Genomic DNA, 27,259 nt, shown 5'->3' on the forward strand with positions numbered 1-27,259 from the left:
CCTTGTACAGAACAAAATAGGATTTTATTAAACTCCTAATATTAGTTCGCGATCTGTTTTTAGAAAACAAGAATAATATCTAGAACATTTACACAAACAAATTCAAGTGTGTAGATAAAAAATAGTTTGTCTCTCTTTCTTCCAGTAAATATAATATATTTGGATATTTCCAAAAAAATAAAAGCAAACCCTCCCCTCTGTAAATAAACCCCCAGAGACAATCACTCCCATGGGGAAGGGAAAAGGCTACACGCATCTGAAACCAAACGCGACAGAAACAAACAAGAGCCAATACCTCAAAGACATGGGTACTTATTTCAGCAAGAGATACGACAATTTTCACAAACATATATACAGTATTTTAGGTTTCCCTAAACATTCTTGAATAAAAAACTGTACACAAATGACAAAGCTATCACACAATAGTACATGTCAAGGTTGTAGATCCCATAATGTTTCAGAAACGTTCAAAAAGAGACAACAAAATGCAGCTCAAATCCCTGGTCAGAGTTGAGAGCCACAGAACGTTTGAAAACACAACTGCATTTTTCATACAACCTAAAAACACAAATATACTGTATGTAGCATTTAAGTTACAATGAGATGATAGACAATGTGGGTCTGTCTGTGTGGCATTCAGACTATAGCACTCATGAGCAGAGTAAAATATCCCTCCTTTGAAAAAAGACAATCAATACATCTTTTGCTGGTGAAAGAAGTGGTGAACTCAAATACTGAAGTTTATCGAACTTCTAAGCAACTCAAGATGCTCATAATTTCCCCACTTCTGGTAGGTGAAAATATGTTCCAATAAATGGCTTTTCTTCACAATATCCATCTCACCCGTTTCAAAAAATCCCTCACTTGCATAAATGGATACCTAACACCCAAATGTTCCTCATCTCCATTTGTCTGAAAACTTAACTTTAAGGCTTTGGCTAATTCATTTGCATTGTAGTCCAAAAAGAATGATCAAATTCATACATGCTGTATATTATTAACAGTCTGAAGAGGGTTCAGAATGGCCTGGTGCGTTTATATCCATTTTACATTTGATGGATATCATAGTTTATTAGTTCAGCTAAACTTGCTTCGCATTAATAACTGATTTCTGAACAGTTTTCAGGAGAGTTGAGACAGCAAAATGCTAAAATGTGTAGACTATGGAACTGGGACAAAGAGGGCCAAGTATGTTATAGACAAGCACATGATGAACGACCTCCTCCTCACTGGGCAAAAACTGTTGAATCAACATTGTTTCCACGTCATTGTGAGGACGTCGAAACGTGAAATACTGATTGGATTTGCAAAAGGTCAAAGGGCATTTAATTTTTATTTTAACCAACTTTTAACCAACATCCAATGACATGGTGATTTGTTGTTGAATTCACATTAGTTGACAAATCAACCAAATGTAAATCGAAACTAGACTTTGAACTGACGTCTGTGCCCAGTGGGTCATGTGCCATCTGAAAATTGGGATGAAGAAAGGATCAAGTGAGTATTTTCATGTTATCCATATCTGAAAAGAGCTTAAACATGGATGCCTTAAGAACATATTTACAGCACATTACAAGGCTTATGTCCATATATGCAGTAGAATAAACTCTAGCACACAACAGTCAGATCCTCTTATCATAGAAGACGTAGCAGAGCGCTGTATCTACGTGATAAAACTGCAATAACACATTTACAAAAGCAATACATTTCTGTATAGACAATTATTCATATGCAGACAAACATACTGTATTCTTAGGTATATCATTTAGGCTTGTATTTCCAAGAATAGTTTTCATTTGTGACCAAAACTGACAACTTTTTTTTAATCAAAAGGGCTTTTGCCCCAACACTGAGTAAACAGTAGCAGTCTCTCTCTTCTGTAAAATGCTGCCATTTATCCCTCACTAACCTATGACATCACTATCCCATCACTGTTGCTCCGTCTGATTTAAACTGTCAGCCCACGGGTCTGGGGAAATCCCCCAGCTGTCAAACTGAGAAATAGGCCAGGTATTTGAGCAATCCATCAACATTCATGTCATAAAAGTGACTGGTCAATAGTAAACACATTTCATTCAATTGCCTACACAACACAAACATGCTAGGCTAGAGCAGGATGTATCACCAGTACTGTAGCAATACACAGGCAGAAGTATCAACAAGGTACTGGAGTTACACCACGGACACATAATATTACACACAAACTATCAAAACTATAGTTTTTGAATTAGAAGGGGTAAGTACATTTTAAGTCCCAGGTAATACAATCGAATAATATTCGCACACGACTGTTAAAAGACAGCAATATCATGAACAGAACACAGCCTGAGATGCATAAAGCTACAGACTGGGGCGTAGGATGTTAAAATATACAGAGGCATTTATAATCTTCTTGTTTCCATGATGTTTACAATTTGGTTGTTTAATACACTCTGCACAAAAAGACAGTCTAGCCAACAAGGCATTGCTAAGCGCATTGTCATAGAATAGATTGCATGTATATTTAGAACTGTTGTTTCTCACCGTTCAGTTGCAATAGTGTGATCAGCGTTAGAAATGACTTTTAGACCCATGTCATGATGAATAATAACAAGGCATATTCTTGTGGTAAGTGTACCACCATGACATCGGCGTTAGTGACTGATCACGTGTATGAATGACTGATCACGTGTATGAATGACTGATCACGTGTATGAATGACTGATCACGTGTATGAATGACTGATCACGTGTATGAATGACTGATCACGTGTATGAATGACTGATGACGTGTATGAATGACTGATCACGTGTATGAATGACTGATCACGTGTATGAATGACTGATCACGTGTATGAATGACTGATCACGTGTATGAATGACTGATCACGTGTATGAATGACTGATCACGTGTATGAATGACTGATCACGTGTATGAATGACTGATGACGTGTATGAATGACTGATCACGTGTATGAATGACTGATCACGTGTATGAATGACTGATCACGTGTATGAATGACTGATCACGTGTATGAATGACTGATCACGTGTATGAATGACTGATCACGTGTATGAACGTGTATGAATGACTGATCACGTGTATGAATGACTGATCACGTGTATGAATGACTGATCACGTGTATGAATGACTGATCACGTGTATGAATGACTGATCACGTGTATGAATGACTGATCACGTGTATGAATGACTGATCACGTGTATGAATGACTGATGACGTGTATGAATGACTGATCACGTGTATGAATGACTGATCACGTGTATGAATGACTGATCACGTGTATGAATGACTGATCACGTGTATGAATGACTGATCACGTGTATGAATGACTGATCACGTGTATGAATGACTGATCACGTGTATGAATGACTGATGACGTGTATGAATGACTGATCACGTGTATGAATGACTGATCACGTGTATGAATGACTGATCACGTGTATGAATGACTGATCACGTGTATGAATGACTGATCACGTGTATGAATGCCAAACAGTGAAGGGTAACTGATTTGACGAGAGTGGCACACACCGTTCCAATACTAGTTAATTGTTTTGCCAATTGTGACTAGGAATGAAGTAGAAAAAAGTCAGTCCCTCAAAGAGGGTTTTGACATTGTGATGTTAAGTTCAAGGTAAAGTGCTATGCATGAAATCACTGGCCAACAGTCTTTACTTGACTAGAAGTAGGGTAAGAGAGTGAAGCAGGTACTTAGAATAGCCAAACATCCACTAGGATTATGTTTAAGTGCTTTTGAGTGGGCAGATGTGACATTTCTAAAGGTTGCTTAGTAATCGAATGAAGCCTATTTCCTCGGATCTGCTGGGCACCTGTAACTAAAACCAGAGGTTAGACAGGCTCACAGAGAAACAAACAGTCACAGAGCAGTGATTGAAGAGACACACATTACATTCTGGGGAGAGGGTTCAACCAAAACACTAACTGGTTAACAGTTGGGTTCAATTCCTTATTCTTCAGGCACTCCTATTTTTTTATTTATTTTTTATTTTTTTTAGATACACATTACAATTATGATTTAAAATATCCCAATCTAACATTACAAATGAAATACCAAATGCAACTATGTGTGTTTTGATTGAATCACCTCATTAAATACAATTTCAGATATTGTCCGTAGACATAACACTAAAAAATACATAAAAAAAAAAAAGCCTCATTTGTCCTGAATAAGCCCCCGATTAGACAATAATTACAAGCTCTCAAACTACAAAAGATAATTAAATGAATTCAGATATTATTAATGAATTCAGATATACATTATAGACTCCAGTACAGTAACAGACCAAAAGAGCCCTGCCAATACCAAGTTACTGTAGTCCACTGACTCTAGAAGGCTAACACTACTTCATTAGATGGTACAGTAAGTATATTTGGAAAGGCTATTTGGTGTGAAGCTGGACTGTTGTTAAGGATACTAATGCATCTCCTTTAACTAGGAGCAAGCTGAGCTAACAATGTCATGAGTCAGAACTTTATAAAATGCACTCTTTAAGAGTAACATATGTACTCTTTTAATGTACAAAAATAATTGTTGGACACCAATTGCTAATCAACCAACAAAGCTTTTTAAGCTTTTTGCTATAAGCATTGTCTGAATAAATTAAAAATAATTGTGTCAACATTTCCAATTGTTTGCTAATGTAAAAATGGCCAGTGGACAAATATCTCTATAAATCAACCAAGCTATTTTCAGTAAAAACTCAATTAAATCAAAGCTGATCAAAAGCTTAACCATTTTATTTTCAATGATAACCTGATCTATTGTAAGTTATACTTGGTCCTTAACCATGTCGCATAATGATTATATACCATTATGCTAGCAAACCTAGTCTTTTCTAAATCCATTTTGAAAGTAAACTGGGTATTCTGTGTGTGATTTTGGTAGCATTATAAGGTGTTATAGCCCTTGCATGAATGAAGGCTACCACTGCATCTCTAAAATTACATAGGATTTAATCAATGCAGCTGGTCTTTGGTGAAGTTTCACATGATACTCCAGAACCAATGTTCCATCTTGGCATCAAAATAATTAACTAGTAATTAAACCTAAAAGAAAACCTGGAATGGACAGTGAACATGACCGACTATCAAATTCACATAACAATAGAACGTGATCACACCTGATTCTCCATCAAAATAAACAGTACATTTGAATGTATTCATCTGAATCGTTAAAACACATCCACTAGTTCTCTGGTTTTCATGTTAAAAATTTAAAAAGATAGACGTTTCCAGAATAAAAGTTCCAATCCAGCCATGAGATTATCAATGGTAAGCGCCATTTCTTCACCATGATTATAAAATGTTCACATGACTTGGCTTCTTAAAAAAAAAAAAAAAAACAGCATCAAGCATCAACATGCCTTCCAAGTAAAACACTCGGTATGGTACCACTACAGGTACTCATCTCTTCTTCATGTAACTGGTCATTTGAAAAGTACTAGAGAATAAGAAACCAATCACATGTAAAGCAATGGGCAAGCACTACCATAATGCTTTCATGGACAAAGTTGAATCTATAAAGTCAAGTGCCCTGTCATGGGGGAAATTATAAAACAGGAAAATATATTTAAATATATATATAATATCAATTTAAATTTGAGGCAAAAATATGAATCGACAAAGAAAGAGAGACGCACCAAAAATTCCTTATCTGGCAACAAAAAAGGAAAAAAAAAAAAGTAGCCCCTCTAAGTTTCAAAGTTGCCAACACCACCTCTTGGCCTTGATCCAGAACCTCTGGGCTAGCCCGTCATGAGGTTCTTTGAATGCAGATTCCAACTGCTAAAAAAATCATTCATTCAACAGCACTCCGGACACCAGATCTCCACTCATGAGTGCACTCTGGCTTGGAGTACTTGATTTGGTCATGGAGTGTACCTTCTGTCCCATAGGCTGAACTGGGGAATCAATGTCCACAGGACTGTGGAAGGACTCCAGGACTCTCCTCATGGTTTCTGTGGGCCTGGCGACAGCACTACAGGGGTAGACAGGCCGTCCACACTCAAGGCAGGGATATGGATATGATTGCTTCCATTGGAGGGGAACTAAAACAATAAAGTACAGCTGATTAGTAACATCTAGAGTAGTTACATCCTGTTGCCCATTTGTTATGTGTTAAAAGGCTCAACTATGTAATAAATGAGAAGTCGTGGTCCAGCACTGGGATGGTGTAAGATGTTGTAGTATGATTGTTAACCAGTAGAGGGATGTTAAAGTATTTTCTATTAACGCAGTAATCATAATGTACCTAAACCTACATACAGTACAGTACCAGTCAAAAATTTGGACACACCTACTCATTCAAGGGTTTTTCTTTGTTTTTACTATTTTCTACATTGTAGAATAATAGTGAAGACCTTAAAACTATGAAATAACACATGGAATCATGTCGTAACCAAAATAAGTGTTAAATCAAAATATATTTCATCTTTGAGATTCTTCAAGGTAGCCACCCTTTGCCTTGATGACAACTTTGCACACTCTTGGCATTCTCTCAACCCTCTTAATGAGGTAGTCACAGTCATGGAGGAGGAGGGGTAATGGTGCTTTGCCGGTGACACAGTCTGTGATTCATTTAGAATTCAAGGCACACTTAACCCGCATGGCTACCACAGCATTACGACATCCCATCTGGTTTGCACTTAGTGGGACTATCATTTGTTTTTCAACAGGACAATGACCCAACACACCTCCAGGCTGTGTAAGAGCTATTTGACCAAGAAGGAGAGTGATGCATCAGATCACCTGGCCTCCACAATCACCCGACCTCAACCCAATTGAGATGGTTTGGGATGAGTTGGGCCGCAGAGTCAAGGAAAACAAGCCAACAAGTGCTCAGCATATGTGGGAACTCCTTCAAGACTTTTGGAAAATCATTCCAGGTGAAGGTGGTTGAGAGAATGCCAAGAGTGTGCAAAGCTGTCATCAAGGCAAAGGGTGGCTACTTTGAAGAATCTCAAATATAATTTGATTTTGATTTGTTTAACACTTTATTTGGCTACTACGTGATTCCATGTGTGTTATTTCATAGTTTTGATGTCGTCACTATTATGCTACAATGTAGAAAATAGTAAAAGTAAAGAAAAACTCTTGAATGAGTAGGTGTGTCCAAACTTTAGACCGGTGCTGTACATACGCAAGTAGTTGCTGAGCAATTAGTGATTTGTGGTCAGTTTTCGATTTCGACAATTTTCTTTAGACATTAAAGGTGCACCATGCAGAAATTGCTCCACCATTTCCTGGTTGCTAAATTGTTAATAGTTTGCTTAATTTCAGTTTGTGACAAAACAAGCTCTTGTAGATAATCATTGTACCTAAGTGTACATAACTCTAAACCGCTGTGAAATATCTTTTCCATAACCCAAAATATTGTATTTCCAGCTGGTGTACAAAACCAAAGGTAAAAGGCGCAAAAACAAAACTCAAGAACGGGAAGCATTGAAATAATGCACACTGATCTACCGCTTCTTAGACTTGCTTTCAATGAGAATGACTGATCTATAACTCACATTTCTATGGGAATTTGGTCAGCTCGCCCCAAAAGTGTCATATTGCAGCTTTAAATGCACTATGAATTATATTGAATGCCGTAACACCACAGAATAAAACAATTAATACAAGTCCCATGATGATAGTGACTGCTATTCACTTATTAACCATAATTTATTCACATTACTTTAATAAAATATTTGTTTTATTTTACAACTGTTTTATTTAATTCCGAGTCATCATCTCATATCTATAGAGCTGCAGCCTATTCTGTCTGACAAAAAAAATCACAATTTGAATAGTTCTTCAAAGTAAATAAGGTATACTTTTATGACTGCTGAATACCAACTATCAACAGTTTAGATCAGGGGTCTCCAACAGATATAGGTGAGCTACTGGTAGCTCGGGATCTGAGTGGCTCACATATGAGTGGCTCGCCAATCAATTCTGAAAGTACATGCATTTCTTCATTTGTTCCATCGCAAACTGTCAAAAACATAAATCTCCCGGCTACTATCCAATCAAAGCCACAATGACATTATCTCACCCCTGGTTAGCCACTGCAAAAGTAACAACCACTGCCAATACATTTCCAGCACGTTTGTCTATGTCTGTCTATTTGGTGCATTGTTTGTTTACCACTCTATATGTAGCCATTGATTGATGCTAATGATAATCGCCATGTGGGTAGACAAAGAATTTCCCAAAAACCTTCTCAATTAAATGTTAACTGCAAATAATTAGGCCTCGCTGACAGAACTATATCATAATGATCTGTATCAATTGAGTGACCATTGTTTTACAAACTGTGCCATGACATGTGCTGCAGCAGCAGGCCTAACAGCAGAAACATCGCTAGACTGACACATTCCTCTCTTGCTAGATGCGCAATTAAAGGGGAATTCCATATTATTATGTTCTTCTGATGTGATTTACTTGAACTTCGAACCTAATTTTTGTTTTTTCCTGTATGAATAATTGTAATATTGAGAGTGAAAAACATTTAAAAAAAATACAAAATAAGTCCAGGATTTTTTTTTTACAGAGAAAACAGAATTCAAGAAAATACTGTATAAAAGACCATTTTATTGGGGCCTGTCATGGCAAATCCTGTTTATTAACCATTATTTTACCAGGTATATTGACAGAAAACATGTCTTGCACACCAAGGACATTGGGAAATGTTGCAGGGTAGAGGAGAGGAGAATAATGTATCTATTTGAAAGCTATATAAAAAAAATATATAAAAAAATAAAAAAAGTAGCTTGTGCTAGAAAAGATCGGACGCCCTGGACTTAGATCATGTATTTTCAGGCTCGCGAAGCACTGCTTTCTATCCCTCTCGAACACAAGCTCTCTTCTCTCAGTCAGTCTCCCTGTCTGCTCCACACAGACCGGACAAGTATGCGGGCGCGCAATGGATTATGGTCATTGTAGTTAATTAGCATGTTTTCTGCGCTAAACTCTGTAGAATATAGGCCTTTTGGAAACTAAATCTCTCTACTACATCGCACAGTTCAGGCTAGATCTGAATTATCTCTACAGAAAATGCACATCGAGCTCACAGAAGAGAACACAAAAAACAAAATGGAATTCAAATCATTTAACAGACGTGTCAATTAGTTGTTTAAAAAAACTGAAAATTAACGACATATCGCTCAGCACTAGTAAATTGTGACCAACATTATATGGCATTAGGTAAATCTAAAAATATTTATAATCCAACCCATCTCTCTATACTTCTGTTAGTGATGTAGATGAGATCAGGATGGCCAGATGGCCTGCTCTAGTGCCCTCTGCCAGGCAGCAGCAGGGACAGGACAGAAGGACATACCTGAAAGGAGAGCTTGGCCGGGCTCCGGGGAGCAATGGGACTGAGTGTGCTCCAGAAGTGGATGGTGGAGGGGAGAGGACTTGGTGTCAGTAATACCGGAGTCTAAGGGACAGAGCACAAAAATATAGAAAATGTATGATTATTAGCCAGTTTAACACAGAAACTATTTTAATCAATGCATTCATGTCATATCAAACTAAATACATTATTGTCTTGATAAATCATGTATAATAATAATTTGGTGAGGGTAGAAAGGCGTCTGGAAAGTTGAAAACACACTAATACGCCGACATTTGTTAAATGAGGCCCCAGGAAGTGTGACAGTTTAATTTATTTTTATGTAGCACTGACCAGGCCAGAGATGTCACTTACCAGAGAATGGGAGGTGAACACTGTAGGAGTCAGAGTGTTGGTGGCACTTCCAGGGGCCAGAAGGCTGTTGACGGCAGCATTGACCTGATCCAGTGACAGACCAGGGGGTAGGAGGGTTGAGGAAGAGGGCAGTTCTAGGACTTTGGGCTTCTTGGCTTTTGGGGGTTGTACTTCATGGGGCGACCAGGCTGGATGAGTAGCCGCTTGAAGAGCAACTGCTGGAGTCATGGAATTTTCTGAGGGGGAGGAAGGACCAAGAATGAGGGAACAGTAGGCATACCTGTCTTTACAGGAATAAAAACCCAGTAATAAGAATAGTGTCATGTTTAAGTGAGAAGCCAGTGTCAGGAAGATATATTGGCACGGGTGCAACTTCTGGAATAGACACTGGCTGGAATGCGGTTTTAACCAATCAGCACTGCAGATTAGACCCATCTGTTGTATAATACCACACATTTAAAGTATACAGTATAGCTACAAATATGTGGACATCATATTGTGTGAGGTATGTATGACTTGCCTGGTAAATGGGCCTCATCTTTGCCTTGTTCCTCCCCTTCCCCAACAGGCTGGCCCACTGGTTCCACGCAGGGTGGGAGGACATCAATGGAGAGGGGGGTTTCAGGTTCCCTTGGTCCTGATGCAGATTCAGGAACCTAGAAGAGGAGAAAGGTCCAAATAAAACCATGGAACAATGGAACATGTAATTTGCTCGTGTGTTCTCTTCTCATTCACCTCTACAACATGTTTCTCCCCCAAGGTCATGATCTTCACCAGTTCCTCTTCAGACGTGAGGTTTTGCTCTTTGGAATGCACCAAATGTGAGGGCTTGATGACCACAAAGACAGGGTGGCCCTGAGGCTGGTTCACCACACACTCCCCCGGGGCCCCAGGTGCAGCAACAGGGGTCAGGGTCAGAGGAGTGAGGGAGCCAGGGTCCGACACACTGGTCAGATAGATCTGAGGAGGGTCACATAGGTTCTGGGTCTTCTGTGGCTGAGACTTCTGGACGTTCAAAACAGCATTTCAAGAGAAACATTAGATTTGCACACCATAGCATCCAGAATCAGAATCCGTGAGCAACATTTGAGTCAACAGGGTACTATGGTTCAAACAGGGCATTTGGGTGCACTTTGTATAAAATAGTTTTAAGCACAAATGTTAACATATGGATCAACAGAATCTTTGACAAAAGGAGGACATTTTGTGACTTGTGAGTGTCTTACCGAGCTGCCTGTGGTTGACACTGACAAGGTCTGGGGGCTGAGGGCAGGCGTGACGCAGGGCGAGGGATGAGTCAGTGTGACCTGCAGGCCACTCTCTATGCTGCCACAGCCCTGCATGGAGGAGCTCTGGCCATCCAGACACACCTGACAGACAGGTAACACTTGTAGTAGTCTGAACCGTTCAATAGTCACTTCAATCACACATTTGACATTTCATCAACACCAATAACGGGGGAAAAAAGGATATTTAGTAGTAATGACCATGGTTAAATTGGAGAGGTCCTCGTCATGGGCCCTCACCTCCCGCAGTGTCCGATCAGCGCTGTGGGGTCTGGGGGAAGAGTCCTGATTCAGCAGCTCAGTCTTTATAGGCTGTGGAGAGGTCCTGCAGGGGGCTTGGAGGGACTGGATGGTGAAGGTGGAGTAGAGCCCTGACTTCATGTAGTCGTTGCGAGAGCTGCGCTGGACAGAGACTGGAGAGGACCGCTGCATCTGCAGGTTCTTGGAGGGGCAGTTAGAAGAGCCCCCTCCTGGGGACTTGGTCTGGCCCGCTGCATCAAGATTCTCCTGTTGCTGAGAATCCTCACCGCCTCTGACACAGTCCACTGACGAAGGGTCAGGGTGGGCTACAAACTTGTAGACAAACTTCTGCCCACTCACCTTCTTGATGATATTCTATAAAGGATTACACTGAATTAACAGACAATTGCAATAAACCATACTGAAAAAACAAAAACAATTACCTCAACAAAATATCTAGCTGAAAGAAGTAGGCTTACACCTACTGGGCTGCTACCAGTATACTGCATACTGCTACACATAAATGATCTGGAACAGCCTTTTCTGCTTTAAGTCATGAATTTACACCTGAACACAAAGCTGAGCTCATTGTTTGTGGACAGAAAATCAACAAATATGATTAATGTTATAGCTTCACTCAGAGCATCAAACATCTCATAAATACTTTAAAAAGTCTCATACCAAACAATAAGCAGCAAGGATACCTTATCATAGTAGTATCGCAGCGCCCTGCTTAGTTTATCGTAGTTCATGTTGGTCTTGTTCTTGCGGAGCCCCCAGAGGCGTGCAACCTCCTCTGCGTCCAGCAGCTTGAACTCCCCGTCCCCAGAGGTCCAGGAGATGAGGTGCCTATGGCTGTCGTCCTCGAGGAGATGCAGCAGGAACTGCCACAACGTGATGGATGGGTCCATGGCTGCAGGGGGGAACAAATCAGAAACATGAGTGAGACATCTGAATGAGCTCTCACAGCCTCATTTAGATACAGCAGCTAGTCTAGCTACTGAGTTAAGATTAGGGCCACCTCATTTGTGCCATGGCTAGCTACTGAATTTAGGTTGGGGTCTACTCATTCGTGCCATGGCTACCTACTGAATTTAGGTTGGGGCCACCTCATTTGTGCCATGGCTAGCTACTGAATTTAGGTTGGGGCCACCTCATTTGTGCCCTGGCTAGCTACTGAATTTAGGTTGGGGCCTACTCATTTGTGCCATGGCTAGCTACTGAATTTAGGTTGGGGCCTACTCATTTGTGCCATGGCTAGCTACTGAATTTAGGTTGGGGCCTACTCATTTGTGCCATGGCTACCTACTGAATTTAGGTTGGGGCCTACTCATTTGTGCCATGGCTAGCTACTGAATTTAGGTTGGGGCCTACTCATTTGTGCCATGGCTACCTACTGAATTTAGGTTGGGGCCTACTCATTTGTGCCATGGCTACCTACTGAATTTAGGTTGGGGCCTACTCATTTGTGCCATGGCTAGCTACTGAATTTAGGTTGGGGCCACCTCATTTGTGCCATGGCTACCTACTGAATTTAGGTTGGGGCCTACTCATTTGTGCCATGGCTAGCTACTGAATTTAGGTTGGGGCCTACTCATTTGTGCCATGGCTAGCTACTGAATTTAGGTTGGGGCCACCTCATTTGTGCCATGGCTAGCTACTGAATTTAGGTTGGGGCCTACTCATTTGTGCCATGGCTAGCTACTGAATTTAGGTTGGGGCCTACTCATTTGTGCCATGGCTAGCTACTGAATTTAGGTTGGGGCCTACTCATTTGTGCCATGGCTAGCTACTGAATTTAGGTTGGGGCCTACTCATTTGTGCCATGGCTAGCTACTGAATTTAGGTTGGGGCCTACTCATTTGTGCCATGGCTAGCTACTGAATTTAGGTTGGGGCCTACTCATTTGTGCCATGGCTAGCTGCTGAATTTAGGTTGGGGCCTACTCATTTGTGCCATGGCTAGCTACTGAATTTAGGTTGGGGCCTACTCATTTGTGCCATGGCTAGCTACTGAATTTAGGTTGGGGCCTACTCATTTGTGCCATGGCTAGCTACTGAATTTAGGTTGGGGCCTACTCATTTGTGCCATGGCTAGCTACTGAATTTAGGTTGGGGCCACCTCATTTGTGCCATGGCTAGCTACTGTGTTTAGGTTGGGGCCTACTCATTTGTGCCATGGCTAGCTACTGAATTTAGGTTGGGGCCTACTCATTTGTGCCATGGCTAGCTACTGAATTTAGGTTGGGGCCTACTCATTTGTGCCATGGCTAGCTACTGAATTTAGGTTGGGGCCTACTCATTTGTGCCATGGCTAGCTACTGAATTTAGGTTGGGGCCTACTCATTTGTGCCATGGCTACCTACTGAATTTAGGTTGGGGCCTACTCATTTGTGCCATGGCTACCTACTGAATTTAGGTTGGGGCCTACTCATTTGTGCCTTGGCTAGCTACTGAATTTAGGTTGGGGCCTACTCATTTGTGCCAGTGTTTGGGAAACATTGCAAGAAAAGGAAAATATTTTGTCACACTGATTTGTTATTTTTCAGATCTGTGACTAGTTGCACATTTTGGGGATTATTCAGGTGGAAACCTACCATGGGAATGAACAGGAACATGAGAATTAACAGAAATATATGCAAATGAATATTAATACCATTTAAAATTTAGATATTTTTTGCATTGGACATATTTACCATATCCATGGAGACGGAAACATAAACCTTTTACCTTATAAGTTGACATAATTGCAATTTTTAAATCCTTCCAATAGAAATTTAAAAAACAATTTAGTTATCAATTCAACTTTAATTAAATTAGTTGATTCTTCACATTGGACGATTTAACTGAACAACAAAAAAAAGGGAATATTGAATGATCCCCAATGATCCATCGCATCTCCCAAAAAGGTTTTCAACATACATCTGTAAAATGATAGTCTAGAAACTAAAACTTTAATTGTCTTCCTCTCAAGCTTCCATGTCTTCTCCTTGGACCTCCTCAATGTGCACCTCTTGAACGTCAGACTCTGAGGCCTCATCTTCCCTGTCACTTTCCAACTTTGTTGAGGATGGCTCGTTGTCAGGCTCAAAAAGCCTCAAATTTGCCCGGATGGCCACCAATTTTTCACCCCTTGTATTGGTCAGCCTGTTGCGTGCTTTAGTGTGTTCCCAAACAAGGACCAGTTGCGCTCTGAGGCGGCTGATGTTGATGGGATTTGAATGATGATGGAGGCAACAGGGGGAAGATCCACAAAGTCCCTTCCACAAGGTATGCTGATGAGATACAGTGGGGCAAAAAAGTATTTAGTCAGCCACCAATTGTGCAAGTTCTCCCGCTTAGAAACAAGAGAGGCCTGTAATTTTCATCATAGGCACACTTCAACTATGACAGACAAAATGAGAAAAAAAATCCAGAAAATCACATTGTAGGATTTTTTATTAATTAATTTGTGAATTATGGTGGAAAATAAGTATTTGGTCAATAACAAAAGTTTATTTCAATACTTTGTTATATACCCTTTGCTGACAATGACAGAGGTCAAACGTTTTCTGTAAGTCTTCACAAGGTTTTCACACACTGTTGCTGGTATTTTGGCCCATTCCTCCATGCAGATCTCCTCTAGAGCAGTGATGTTTTGGGGCTGCTGCTGGGCAACACAGACTTTCAACTCCCTCCAAAGATTTTCTATGGGGTTGAGTTCTGGAGACTGGCTAGGCCACTCCAGGACCTTGAAATGCTTCTTACAAAGCCACTCCTTCGTTGCCCGGCGGTGTGTTTGGGATCATTGTCATGCTGAAAGACCCAGCCACGTTTCATCTTCAATGCCCTTGCTGATGGAAGGAGGGTTTCACTCAAAATCTCACGATACATGGCCCCATTCATTCTTTCCTTTACACGGATCAGTCGTCCTGGTCCCTTTGCAGAAAAACAGCCCCAAAGCAGGATGTTTCCACCCCATGCTTCACAGTAGGTATGGTGTTCTTTGGATGCAACTCAGCATTCTTTGTCCTCCAAACACAACGAGTTGAGTTTTTACCAAAAAGTCATCTGACCATATGACATTCTCCCAATCTTCTTGTGGATCATCCAAATGCTCTCTATTAAACTTCAGACGGGCCTGGACATGTACTGGCTTAAGCAGGGGGACACGTCTGGCACTGCAGGATTTAAGTCCCTGGCGGCGTAGTGTGTTACTGATGGTAGGCTTTGTTACTTTGGTCCCAGCTCTCTGCAGGTAATTCACTAGGTCCCGCTGTGTGGTTCTGGGATTTTTGCTCACCGTTCTTGTGATCATTTTGACCCCACGGGGTGAGATCTTGCGAGGAGCCCCAGATCGAGGGAGATTATCAGTGGTCTTGTATGTCTTCCATTTCCTAATAATTGCTCCCACAGTTGATTTCTTCAAACCAAGCTAATTACCTATTGCAGATTCAGTCTTCCCAGCCTGGTGCAGGTCTACAATTTTGTTTCCTTTGACAGCTCTTTGGTCTTGGCCATAGTGGAGTTTGGAGTGTGACTGTTTGAGTTGTAGACAGGTGTCTTTTATACTGATAACAAGTTCAAACAGATGCCGTTAATACAGGTAACGAGTGGAGGACAGAGGAGCCTCTTAAAGAAGTTGTTTCAGGTCTGTGAGAGCCAGAAATCTTGCTTGTTTGTAGGTGACCAAATACTTATTTTCCACCATAATTTGCAAATAAATTCATAAAAAATCCTACAATGTGATTTGCTGGATTTTTCTCTCTCATTTTGTCTGTCATAGTTGAAGTGTACCTATGATGAAAATTACAGGCCTCTCACATCTTTTTAAGTGGGAGAACTTGCACAATTGGTGGCTGACTAAATACTTTTTTGCCCCACTGTATATTGGCATCTCCATCCCAAAGCCCTTGCTTGGAAGCATACTTCGCCAGACTGCCCTCAGCCAGGCCACGGTGGCGAGAAACAGTAGTGATGACACCATAGGCCTTGTTGATCTCTGCACCAGACAGGATGCTCTTGCCAGCATACTTGGGGTCCAACATGTACACTGCGGCGTGTATGGGCTTCAGGCAGAAGTCATCACGCTTTTAATGTATTTCAGAACTGCAGTTTCCTCTGCTTGGAGCAACAGTGAAGTGGGCAGGGCAGTACAGATTTCTTCTCTGCAAGCTGAGTCTGAACATCAGACATGATGGCATTGTCTCTCTCAAGCCGTGCAATGGCTGCTGCTACAGGTCTCAGTTGTTTCAGGCCGGCTTACCACTCTCTCCCAAAATACATCATCCAGGAGGATCCTGTTGATGGGGCTGTCCAAATCGGCAGATTGTGATATGGACATTTCTTGTAGAGACTCCTTCCCCTCCAGAAGACTGTCAAACATGATGACAACACCACCCCGACGGGCGTTGCTAGGCAGCTTCAATGTGGTGCTCTTATTCTTCTCACTTTGATTGTTGAGGTAGATTACTGCTACAACTCGATGACCCTTCACATACCTAACCATTTCCTTGGCACTTTTGTGGAGTGTATCCATGGTTTTCAGTGGCACGATGTCCTTGAGGAGCAGATTCAATGCATGAGCAGCACAGCCAATGGGTGTGATGTGAGGGTAGGACTCCTCCACTTTAGACCAAGCAGCCTTCATGTTCGCAGCATTGTCTGTCACCATTGCAAATACCTTCTGTGGTCCAAGGTCATTGATGACTGCCTTCAGCTCATCTGCAATGTAGAGACCGGTGTGTCTGTTGTCCCTTGTGTCTGTGCTCTGGTAGAATACTGGTTGAGGGGTGGAGATGATGTAGTTCATTATTCCTTGCCCATTAACATTCGACCACCCATCAGAGATGATTGCAATACAGTCTGCTTTCTCTATGATTTGCTTGACCTTCACTTGAACTCTGTTGAACTCTGCATCCAGCAAAATAGTAGATAAATCATGTCTGGTTGGAGGGGTGTATGCTGGGCAAAGAACATTCAGAAATATCTTCCAATACACATTGGTTGTGAGCATCAGAGGTGAACCAGTTGCATACACAGCTCAAGCAAGACATTCATCAGCATCTCTGACTACGTTCCTCCATTGAGTCAAAAGAACTTCTGATTCCAGGAGGACCATGAGTTGTTGCCATCGATAAGGTGTCGGATTCATCATTTTCACCTCGAATAGAAGTAGAGGGACTTTTGTCAGAGGTTGCTTGATGCGAGTGCTGAGGGATCTTTATGCACATGGCCAGATGATTCTGAATCCTTGTTGCATTCTTTACATATGATTTGACACAGTATTTGCCAATCCTTCTACATCAGCTGCAGTGAAATGTCTCCACATATCAGATAGTGCCCGTGGCATTTTCCTGTAAAAATTAGAAAAATAAATAGTAAAAAAAAAGTAAAATACAATTCCATGTACAGATAAAACGTTAACCAGTTAGATTAAACCACTCATATTGTAAGATAAATGTTTTAAAATGAAACATGTGGAAACAGGTGACTGAACACTCCTCAGTTAGCAGGCTTAAGCAAGCTTAAACCCAGATGGTAGCAAAAACTAACTAGCAGAAATGAGTTAGAAATGATTTAAACAAACTTTGCTCTAGGCTACTATTTACTTTAATTATGTATGTCATATAAAATATATTCACTCCAACCAGTATTGTAATCAAAACTTACCAGAAAGCATGTAGTCCTTGGCTCAGACAGTGTAGTAGTGTGGGCTCAATAGCATCTCATTAGTGTGCAAGATCTTGATAATCAGCCGTACATGTGATGGAAGAATGCATTGTGCATGCAGAGGGTTGCAATTCCATTGAATTGGGGATAGTTTAACCAAAATATGCCACAAGACCTAGAATTGCCTTACGTGTATCCCACAAAAAAAGGTTCACTGTTATAAGCTAACTAAAGCAAAATTCCCCAAATTCCCAGGCTTAAACTTCCCATGGAAAATATCTGGAAAAATTCCAGAAATACCCCCGGAAAGTTTCCAACCCTTTGCAACCCTATCTGTGATCATGGTGTACAAAACAGTACAATACTGTAATGAAATGAGCAAGGCCAAATAAAGATGCTCTTTTATGTCAGAAGGGATTGAACTTAAAATGCTGAATGTTGTTAAACCCTAATAAGGGGAATGGGTAGGCAACATTAAACCCAATAATTAAAATAATCTAGTGTAGTATTTCAATACAGTTGTTTCTGAGTAGTGTAGTATTTCAATACAGTTGTTTCTGAGTTGTGTAGTATTTCAATACAGTTGTTTCTGAGTAGTGTAGTATTTCAATACAGTTGTTTCTGGGTAGTGTAGTATTTCCATACAGTGGGTAGTGTTGTATTTCCATATACTGGGTAGTATAGTATTTCAATACAGTTGTTTCTGATCTGAGTAGTGTAGTATTTCCATACACTGGGTAGTGTAGTATTTTCATACAGTGGGTAGTGTAGTATTTCAATACAGTTGTTTCTGGGTAGTGTAGTATTTCCATACAGTGGGTAGTGTAGTATTTCCATACAGTTGTTTCTGAGTAGTGTAGTATTTCAATACAGTTGTTTCTGGGTAGTGTAGTATTTCCATACAGTGGGTAGTGTAGTATTTCCATACAGTTGTTTCTGGGTAGTGTAGTATTTCCATACAGTGGGTAGTGTAGTATTTCAATACAGTTGTTTCTGGGTAGTGTAGTATTTCCATACAGTGGGTAGTGTAGTATTTCCATACAGTTGTTTCTGAGTAGTGTAGTATTTCAATACAGTTGTTTCTGGGTAGTGTAGTATTTCAATACAATTGTTTCTGAGTAGTGTAGTATTTCAATACAGTTGTTTCTGAGTAGTGTAGTATTTCCATACAGTGGGTAGTGTAGTATTTCCATACAGTTGTTTCTGGGTAGTGTAGTATTTCCATACAGTGGGTAGTGTAGTATTTCCATACAGTTGTTTCTGAGTAGTGTAGTATTTCAATACAGTTGTTTCTGGGTAGTGTAGTATTTCAATACAATTGTTTCTGAGTAGTGTAGTATTTCAATACAGTTGTTTCTGAGTAGTGTAGTATTTCCATACAGTGGGTAGTGTAGTATTTCCATACAGTTGTTTCTGGGTAGTGTAGTATTTCCATACAGTGGGTAGTGTAGTATTTCCATACAGTTGTTTCTGAGTAGTGTAGTATTTCAATACAGTTGTTTCTGGGTAGTGTAGTATTTCCATACAGTGGGTAGTGTTGTATTTCCATACACTGGGTAGTGTAGTATTTCAATACAGTTGTTTCTGGGTAGTGTAGTATTTCCATACAGTGGGTAGTGTAGTATTTCCATACAGTTGTTTCTGAGTAGTGTAGTATTACAATACAGTTGTTTCTGAGTAGTGTAGTATTTCCATACAGTGGGTAGTGTAGTATTTCCATACAGTGGGTAGTGTTGTATTTCCATACAGTGGGTAGTGTAGTATTTCAATACAGTTGTTTCTGGGTAGTGTAGTATTTCCATACAGTGGGTAGTGTAGTATTTCCATACAGTTGTTTCTGAGTATTGTAGTATTACAATACAGTTGTTTCTGAGTAGTGTAGTATTTCAATACAGTTGTTTCTGAGTAGTGTAGTATTTCCATACAGTGGGTAGTGTAGTATTTCCATACAGTGGGTAGTGTAGTATTTCCATGCAGTGGGTAGTGTAGTATTTCCATACAGTGGGTAGTGTAGTATTTCCATACAGTGGGTAGTGTAGTATTTCCATGCAGTGGGTAGTGTAGTATTTCCATACAGTGGGTAGTGTAGTATTTCCATACAGTGGGTAGTGTAGTATTTCCATACAGTGGGTAGTGTAGTATTTCCATACAGTTGGTAGTGTAGTATTTCCATACAGTGGGTAGTGTAGTATTTCCATACAGTTGTTTCTGGGTAGTGTAGTATTTCCATACAGTGGGTAGTGTAGTATTTCCATACAGTTGTTTCTGAGTAGTGTAGTATTTCAATACAGTTGTTTCTGGGTAGTGTAGTATTTCAATACAATTGTTTCTGAGTAGTGTAGTATTTCAATACAGTTGTTTCTGAGTAGTGTAGTATTTCCATACAGTGGGTAGTGTAGTATTTCCATACAGTTGTTTCTGGGTAGTGTAGTATTTCCATACAGTGGGTAGTGTAGTATTTCCATACAGTTGTTTCTGAGTAGTGTAGTATTTCAATACAGTTGTTTCTGGGTAGTGTAGTATTTCCATACAGTGGGTAGTGTAGTATTTCCATACAGTTGTTTCTGGGTAGTGTAGTATTTCCATACAGTGGGTAGTGTAGTATTTCAATACAGTTGTTTCTGGGTAGTGTAGTATTTCCATACAGTGGGTAGTGTAGTATTTCCATACAGTTGTTTCTGAGTAGTGTAGTATTTCAATACAGTTGTTTCTGGGTAGTGTAGTATTTCAATACAATTGTTTCTGAGTAGTGTAGTATTTCAATACAGTTGTTTCTGAGTAGTGTAGTATTTCCATACAGTGGGTAGTGTAGTATTTCCATACAGTTGTTTCTGGGTAGTGTAGTATTTCCATACAGTGGGTAGTGTAGTATTTCCATACAGTTGTTTCTGAGTAGTGTAGTATTTCAATACAGTTGTTTCTGGGTAGTGTAGTATTTCAATACAATTGTTTCTGAGTAGTGTAGTATTTCAATACAGTTGTTTCTGAGTAGTGTAGTATTTCCATACAGTGGGTAGTGTAGTATTTCCATACAGTTGTTTCTGGGTAGTGTAGTATTTCCATACAGTGGGTAGTGTAGTATTTCCATACAGTTGTTTCTGAGTAGTGTAGTATTTCAATACAGTTGTTTCTGGGTAGTGTAGTATTTCCATACAGTGGGTAGTGTAGTATTTCCATACAGTTGTTTCTGAGTAGTGTAGTATTTCAATACAGTTGTTTCTGGGTAGTGTAGTATTTCAATACAATTGTTTCTGAGTAGTGTAGTATTTCAATACAGTTGTTTCTGAGTAGTGTAGTATTTCCATACAGTGGGTAGTGTAGTATTTCCATACAGTTGTTTCTGGGTAGTGTAGTATTTCCATACAGTGGGTAGTGTAGTATTTCCATACAGTTGTTTCTGAGTAGTGTAGTATTTCAATACAGTTGTTTCTGGGTAGTGTAGTATTTCCATACAGTGGGTAGTGTAGTATTTCCATACAGTTGTTTCTGAGTAGTGTAGTATTACAATACAGTTGTTTCTGAGTAGTGTAGTATTTCAATACAGTTGTTTCTGAGTAGTGTAGTATTTCCATACAGTGGGTAGTGTAGTATTTCCATACAGTGGGTAGTGTTGTATTTCCATACAGTGGGTAGTGTAGTATTTCAATACAGTTGTTTCTGGGTAGTGTAGTATTTCCATACAGTGGGTAGTGTAGTATTTCCATACAGTTGTTTCTGAGTATTGTAGTATTACAATACAGTTGTTTCTGAGTAGTGTAGTATTTCAATACAGTTGTTTCTGAGTAGTGTAGTATTTCCATACAGTGGGTAGTGTAGTATTTCCATACAGTGGGTAGTGTAGTATTTCCATGCAGTGGGTAGTGTAGTATTTCCATACAGTGGGTAGTGTAGTATTTCCATACAGTGGGTAGTGTAGTATTTCCATGCAGTGGGTAGTGTAGTATTTCCATACAGTGGGTAGTGTAGTATTTCCATACAGTGGGTAGTGTAGTATTTCCATACAGTGGGTAGTGTAGTATTTCCATACAGTTGGTAGTGTAGTATTTCCATACAGTGGGTAGTGTAGTATTTCCATACAGTTGTTTCTGGGTAGTGTAGTATTTCCATACAGTGGGTAGTGTAGTATTTCCATACAGTTGTTTCTGAGTAGTGTAGTATTTCAATACAGTTGTTTCTGGGTAGTGTAGTATTTCAATACAATTGTTTCTGAGTAGTGTAGTATTTCAATACAGTTGTTTCTGAGTAGTGTAGTATTTCCATACAGTGGGTAGTGTAGTATTTCCATACAGTTGTTTCTGGGTAGTGTAGTATTTCCATACAGTGGGTAGTGTAGTATTTCCATACAGTTGTTTCTGAGTAGTGTAGTATTTCAATACAGTTGTTTCTGGGTAGTGTAGTATTTCAATACAATTGTTTCTGAGTAGTGTAGTATTTCAATACAGTTGTTTCTGGGTAGTGTAGTATTTCAATACAATTGTTTCTGAGTAGTGTAGTATTTCAATACAGTTGTTTCTGAGTAGTGTAGTATTTCCATACAGTGGGTAGTGTAGTATTTCCATACAGTTGTTTCTGGGTAGTGTAGTATTTCCATACAGTGGGTAGTGTAGTATTTCCATACAGTTGTTTCTGAGTAGTGTAGTATTTCAATACAGTTGTTTCTGGGTAGTGTAGTATTTCAATACAATTGTTTCTGAGTAGTGTAGTATTTCAATACAGTTGTTTCTGAGTAGTGTAGTATTTCCATACAGTGGGTAGTGTAGTATTTCCATACAGTTGTTTCTGGGTAGTGTAGTATTTCCATACAGTGGGTAGTGTAGTATTTCCATACAGTTGTTTCTGAGTAGTGTAGTATTTCAATACAGTTGTTTCTGGGTAGTGTAGTATTTCCATACAGTGGGTAGTGTTGTATTTCCATACACTGGGTAGTGTAGTATTTCAATACAGTTGTTTCTGGGTAGTGTAGTATTTCCATACAGTGGGTAGTGTAGTATTTCCATACAGTTGTTTCTGAGTAGTGTAGTATTACAATACAGTTGTTTCTGAGTAGTGTAGTATTTCAATACAGTTGTTTCTGAGTAGTGTAGTATTTCCATACAGTGGGTAGTGTAGTATTTCCATACAGTGGGTAGTGTTGTATTTCCATACAGTGGGTAGTGTAGTATTTCAATACAGTTGTTTCTGGGTAGTGTAGTATTTCCATACAGTGGGTAGTGTAGTATTTCCATACAGTTGTTTCTGAGTAGTGTAGTATTACAATACAGTTGTTTCTGAGTAGTGTAGTATTTCAATACAGTTGTTTCTGAGTAGTGTAGTATTTCCATACAGTGGGTAGTGTAGTATTTCCATACAGTGGGTAGTGTAGTATTTCCATGCAGTGGGTAGTGTAGTATTTCCATACAGTGGGTAGTGTAGTATTTCCATACAGTGGGTAGTGTAGTATTTCCATGCAGTGGGTAGTGTAGTATTTCCATACAGTGGGTAGTGTAGTATTTCCATGCAGTGGGTAGTGTAGTATTTCCATACAGTGGGTAGTGTAGTATTTCCATACAGTTGGTAGTGTAGTATGTCAATACAGTGGATAGTGTAGCATTTTAATCCCCACGGTAGTGTAGTAGTGTTTCAATACACTGGGTGGTGTAGTAGTGTAGTATTTCAATACACTGGGTAGTGTAGCGTTTCAATACACTGGGTAGTGTAGTATTTCAATACACTGGGTAGTGTAGTATTTCAATACACTGGGTAGTGTAGCATTTCAATACACTGGGTAGTGTAGCATTTCAATACACTGGGTAGTGTAGTATTTCAATACACTGGGTAGTGTAGTATTTCAATACACTGAGTAGTGTAGTATTTCAATACACTGAGTAGTGTAGTATTTCAATACACTGAGTAGTGTAGTATATCAATACACTGAGTAGTGTAGTATTTCAATACACTGACTCTATAGTGTAGTATTTCAATAAAGTGAGTAGTGCAGTATTTCAATACACTGAGTAGTGTAGTATTTCAATACACTGAGTAGTGTAGTATTTCAATACACTGAGTAGTGTAGTATTTCAATACACTGAGTAGTGTAGTATTTCAATACACTGGGTAGTGTAGTAGTTGACAGATAGTAGCCAGGTCTAATTCCAGAATAAAAGACAGTAAATGAAGAGCTACTAGCGAACAACAGGCCACAGAAAGAAAGGAAGTGCATTAGTAGTTAAGGAAGGACATGTTGGGCATGCAAATGAACCTTATTACCATTTTTTTCCCCAATTACATAACTCCTATCAAACACCTTGGAAACTATCACCATGGTAAAAAGCTATTCATTAATGGTAACTAGGGGAGGGAAACAACAAAGTCTAACATGAACATATGTGAGTGTAGCCAAGTTAGGCAAGTACTAAAGTGTAAGGATGCATCATTACTGTCAACATGATTTTGAATAACAAAGTTACAAGTCCTTTAGCTCATGTGAAGGAGGGAAGAACATAGGCCAAGCTTCAAAGTAACTGTTTCCCAGCTTCCTTAAGGCACACTCTGAACATGTCACTAGGTTTTTGGGTGAGTGCTGGGATAGAAGAATGAAGTAATGTGCACATTTTGTAATGTTCAGCTAAACAGTGTACAATGCATCATAAATTAAATGGCCGTATAAATATTAGCGGAACTGACAAAGAGTTGTTGTAAATCTGTTTTCACTGACAAACATTATTGTCTCAGAGGTAAACCTATGCATGGAGTGAGCCTCAGCTTCAATAGCCAATTATTATTCACAGACAAAAAGGTCAGAGGATTTATACACCTAAATGAATGAACTGCATTGACCTCATCAAGACAAAGCAGCAGCATTGTACATAGAGATAAGACTAAAATCTATCAATCTGAATCTCCATTCATTCAAAACTGACAGAAAAACAATTACCAATGGCGATATTTTATAGGCTAACTATGATATTGGGGGGCTTCATGCCACCCATATGACCATCCTTCAGGGGGACTATGCATCAAAGGGTGTCTCCATTTTGAAAAGTGGAGCCATCTTTCAAGGCTTTAGCTTCGCTACAAGCATGAGACGAGTAATGCCATTGTAGTAAATGAATGTACTGAAAAACAATGGAATAAATCACAACACTTAGTACTGAGGTATAATTGTGTAGTCCAGTAAGATACTGGTTTGGATGGTAGATCTAATGGGAATAGGACCTTGAGTGTGAGAAGTCCTGGAAAGCTATGTGATGTTGCTTTTGTGGTTGTTAGCAGGTACAGACCTTCAATAAACTGGGGTGGCAGAGGCAATAATTATGTGAAGTGCACCACAGAGAAACAGTATGGGTGACCTTTGGGCTGTGAGGTAAGGCAAGAGGGGGAGCATGTTTCATGTACTATACACATACATTTTCTTGATCAAGTTCACCCCTTCATTTTTGCAGATTACTTATGATTAGTTTAGTACCGCATAATGACCTATATACAAATTAGCCTACCGTTTCAACTCACAACAGTTAGGCCAAGGCTATATAGAAATCAAGTGCAACTTGTATACGATAATACACCGTGAAATGCACCTTGGAATAATGCACCAATTCTTGCTTACATTATGGTCTACTCTTCATAGTAAACTAATCTTACATAATGTGTGGTTCAACATTCTTGTTCTTGGAATGGGGAGCAAACTGTATCTCTTGTGAGTAAATCATCTTTATACTAACGTTACAGCCTAAGTTACAGTAGTTCATGAAGATTGAATAATTGCTTTCAAAATCACCAATTGCTGAACCTACAAATTATTGTGACTATAATAAAATGTTTTAAAACACCTGTTGCGACATTACATTTAGCCAGAGGCTAGTTCAATATCCACATGGCTAGTAGCAATCTAGTCACTGGCAAAATCCTAGTCCGATAATGAATTGAAGGCCAAACCTTTCTATTTTTAGCTAGCACAAGATGAACATAAACAAATATACATGACAGTCGAGACCAACACGGAAATGTTTTCCCCGACTACATTCAATTTACATAAATTCAGGGTAAACACTTACCACTTATTAAGGGGTTAGACTCCATCTCGTCTTGAAATTCCTTTTTATTTTATCCCTCAATCAAATTACGTCCATTATGTCAGCGCAATGAACGAAGGTGTCAAAAGTCGATTTGCGACACGGTAGAGATGGATGCGATTTACAGATACAACACCGATTTGTTATTATGCAACAGTGATCCGATGGTAACACTTGCATCTCTCCCTCCATGCTACAGAAGCTGGTTATTGACAGTGGTGAGCTAGCTATCTAGAAGCTAACGGGTAGGAATGTTTGTTTGAGGGAAAGTCATGTTGATTTAATTATAGCAAATATGAGAATTAAATTCACAAAACATTGATTCGCTCCTTTTAGCTAGATAATCAAAACTTTCAAAATTACGTATGTTATTTTTTTTTTTAAACAAATGACAACAGATCATGTTGCTAGCAAGCTAACATAATCGCCAAGATTGCGTCGCTGCCCCTTATGAAACCCCCACCGTCTCTCATTTGTGCGTCAATTCGAACGACTCATCGCTCAATGTAGACTTGCTTCCGAGTTCAGTGGAGAGCGCCAAAAGTCCTCCATAATGTAAAAGGCGTTTGCGATTATAGTTCATGGTATAAAAACATTCAACAAGGTGTGTCTTTCTGACGCCCGAACGGCCTGACTTAATCCTTTGCTTTTCCCTCGTTGCTTCCTGTTTCCACAAATGCCTCGACTACTTTCGTGTTCCACCATCACTCATTGCTGCCTGTTGGCTTTTTTTCCTTGATCGGTTGCTGCCTGAAAGGCTTCAAACGTCACAAAATCGATGACGTTTCTTGCTCACCAAGGATTTAGACAAGGTGGTAAAGTGAGATTTTTCAACTGTGTCCCCTTGCAGTTACATTTTTACCCATTATATTTGGAGCATCATTCATTTAGTGAATAATCTGAATCTGTAGTAATCTTGAACAACCCACAGGTATACTTTCCCCCGCCATATTGTTTTTTTTTTTTTCTTACATAGCATAACAAAACATGATGAATGCAATTAGGCATGGGCAGGCATATAACAAAGTACAGGCCTATTTGTGGTAGTATTCAGTGCCTGACTTAGACTGAAATAGGTGCCGGTACTGTTTATATTTAGGTGCAGGAGCTCCACAATACTTTTGAGCTAATATTCTATAAGAGGAACAGGAGCACAAACAGTAGAACATTTGAGGTGCTGGTACTCAGCTCCATTGAGCTCCTGCCCAAGTCAAGCACTGGTAGTATAATTTTTTGCTTTATATAAATATTATGTTCTTTACAACAAGACCATCATTTTAATATTCAGAGGCCCAGTAATATTATTTATTTAA

The 27,259-nt window shown here is 39.6% G+C and overlaps 1 protein-coding gene and 1 long non-coding RNA gene across 5 annotated transcripts; one reads left to right on the forward strand and one right to left on the reverse strand.

The window, feature by feature from the left end:
* On the reverse strand, positions 1–26,888 carry elk1 (ETS transcription factor ELK1). 2 transcript variants are annotated; one of them, XM_035738070.2, is made up of 9 exons: positions 25,929–26,888; positions 11,950–12,158; positions 11,246–11,620; positions 10,946–11,089; positions 10,455–10,724; positions 10,240–10,375; positions 9,720–9,955; positions 9,348–9,449; positions 1–6,069 (listed from the first exon to the last, which is right to left on the reverse strand). In XM_035738070.2, the coding sequence occupies exons 1-9, from the start codon at positions 25,951–25,953 to the stop codon at positions 5,971–5,973; spliced, it is 1,596 nt and encodes a 531-aa protein (XP_035593963.1). In that variant the 5' UTR covers positions 25,954–26,888; the 3' UTR covers positions 1–5,970. The 2 variants fall into 2 exon arrangements, with proteins under 2 accessions (XP_035593963.1, XP_035593962.1); XM_035738069.2 differs by having other exon boundaries at positions 11,207–11,620.
* On the forward strand, positions 12,414–13,599 carry LOC127912457 (uncharacterized). 3 transcript variants are annotated; one of them, XR_008082805.1, is made up of 3 exons: positions 12,414–12,519; positions 13,180–13,355; positions 13,400–13,599. It is a non-coding gene; the product is annotated as an uncharacterized LOC127912457 (long non-coding RNA). The 3 variants fall into 3 exon arrangements; XR_008082804.1 differs by lacking the exon at positions 12,414–12,519 and adding an exon at positions 12,773–12,871; XR_008082803.1 differs by lacking the exon at positions 12,414–12,519 and adding an exon at positions 12,785–13,135.
* Positions 26,889–27,259: the final 371 nt, after the last annotated feature.

The sequence above is a fragment of the Oncorhynchus keta genome, chromosome 27 (genome assembly GCF_023373465.1).
Source record: "Oncorhynchus keta strain PuntledgeMale-10-30-2019 chromosome 27, Oket_V2, whole genome shotgun sequence".
Taxonomy (NCBI): domain Eukaryota; kingdom Metazoa; phylum Chordata; class Actinopteri; order Salmoniformes; family Salmonidae; genus Oncorhynchus; species Oncorhynchus keta.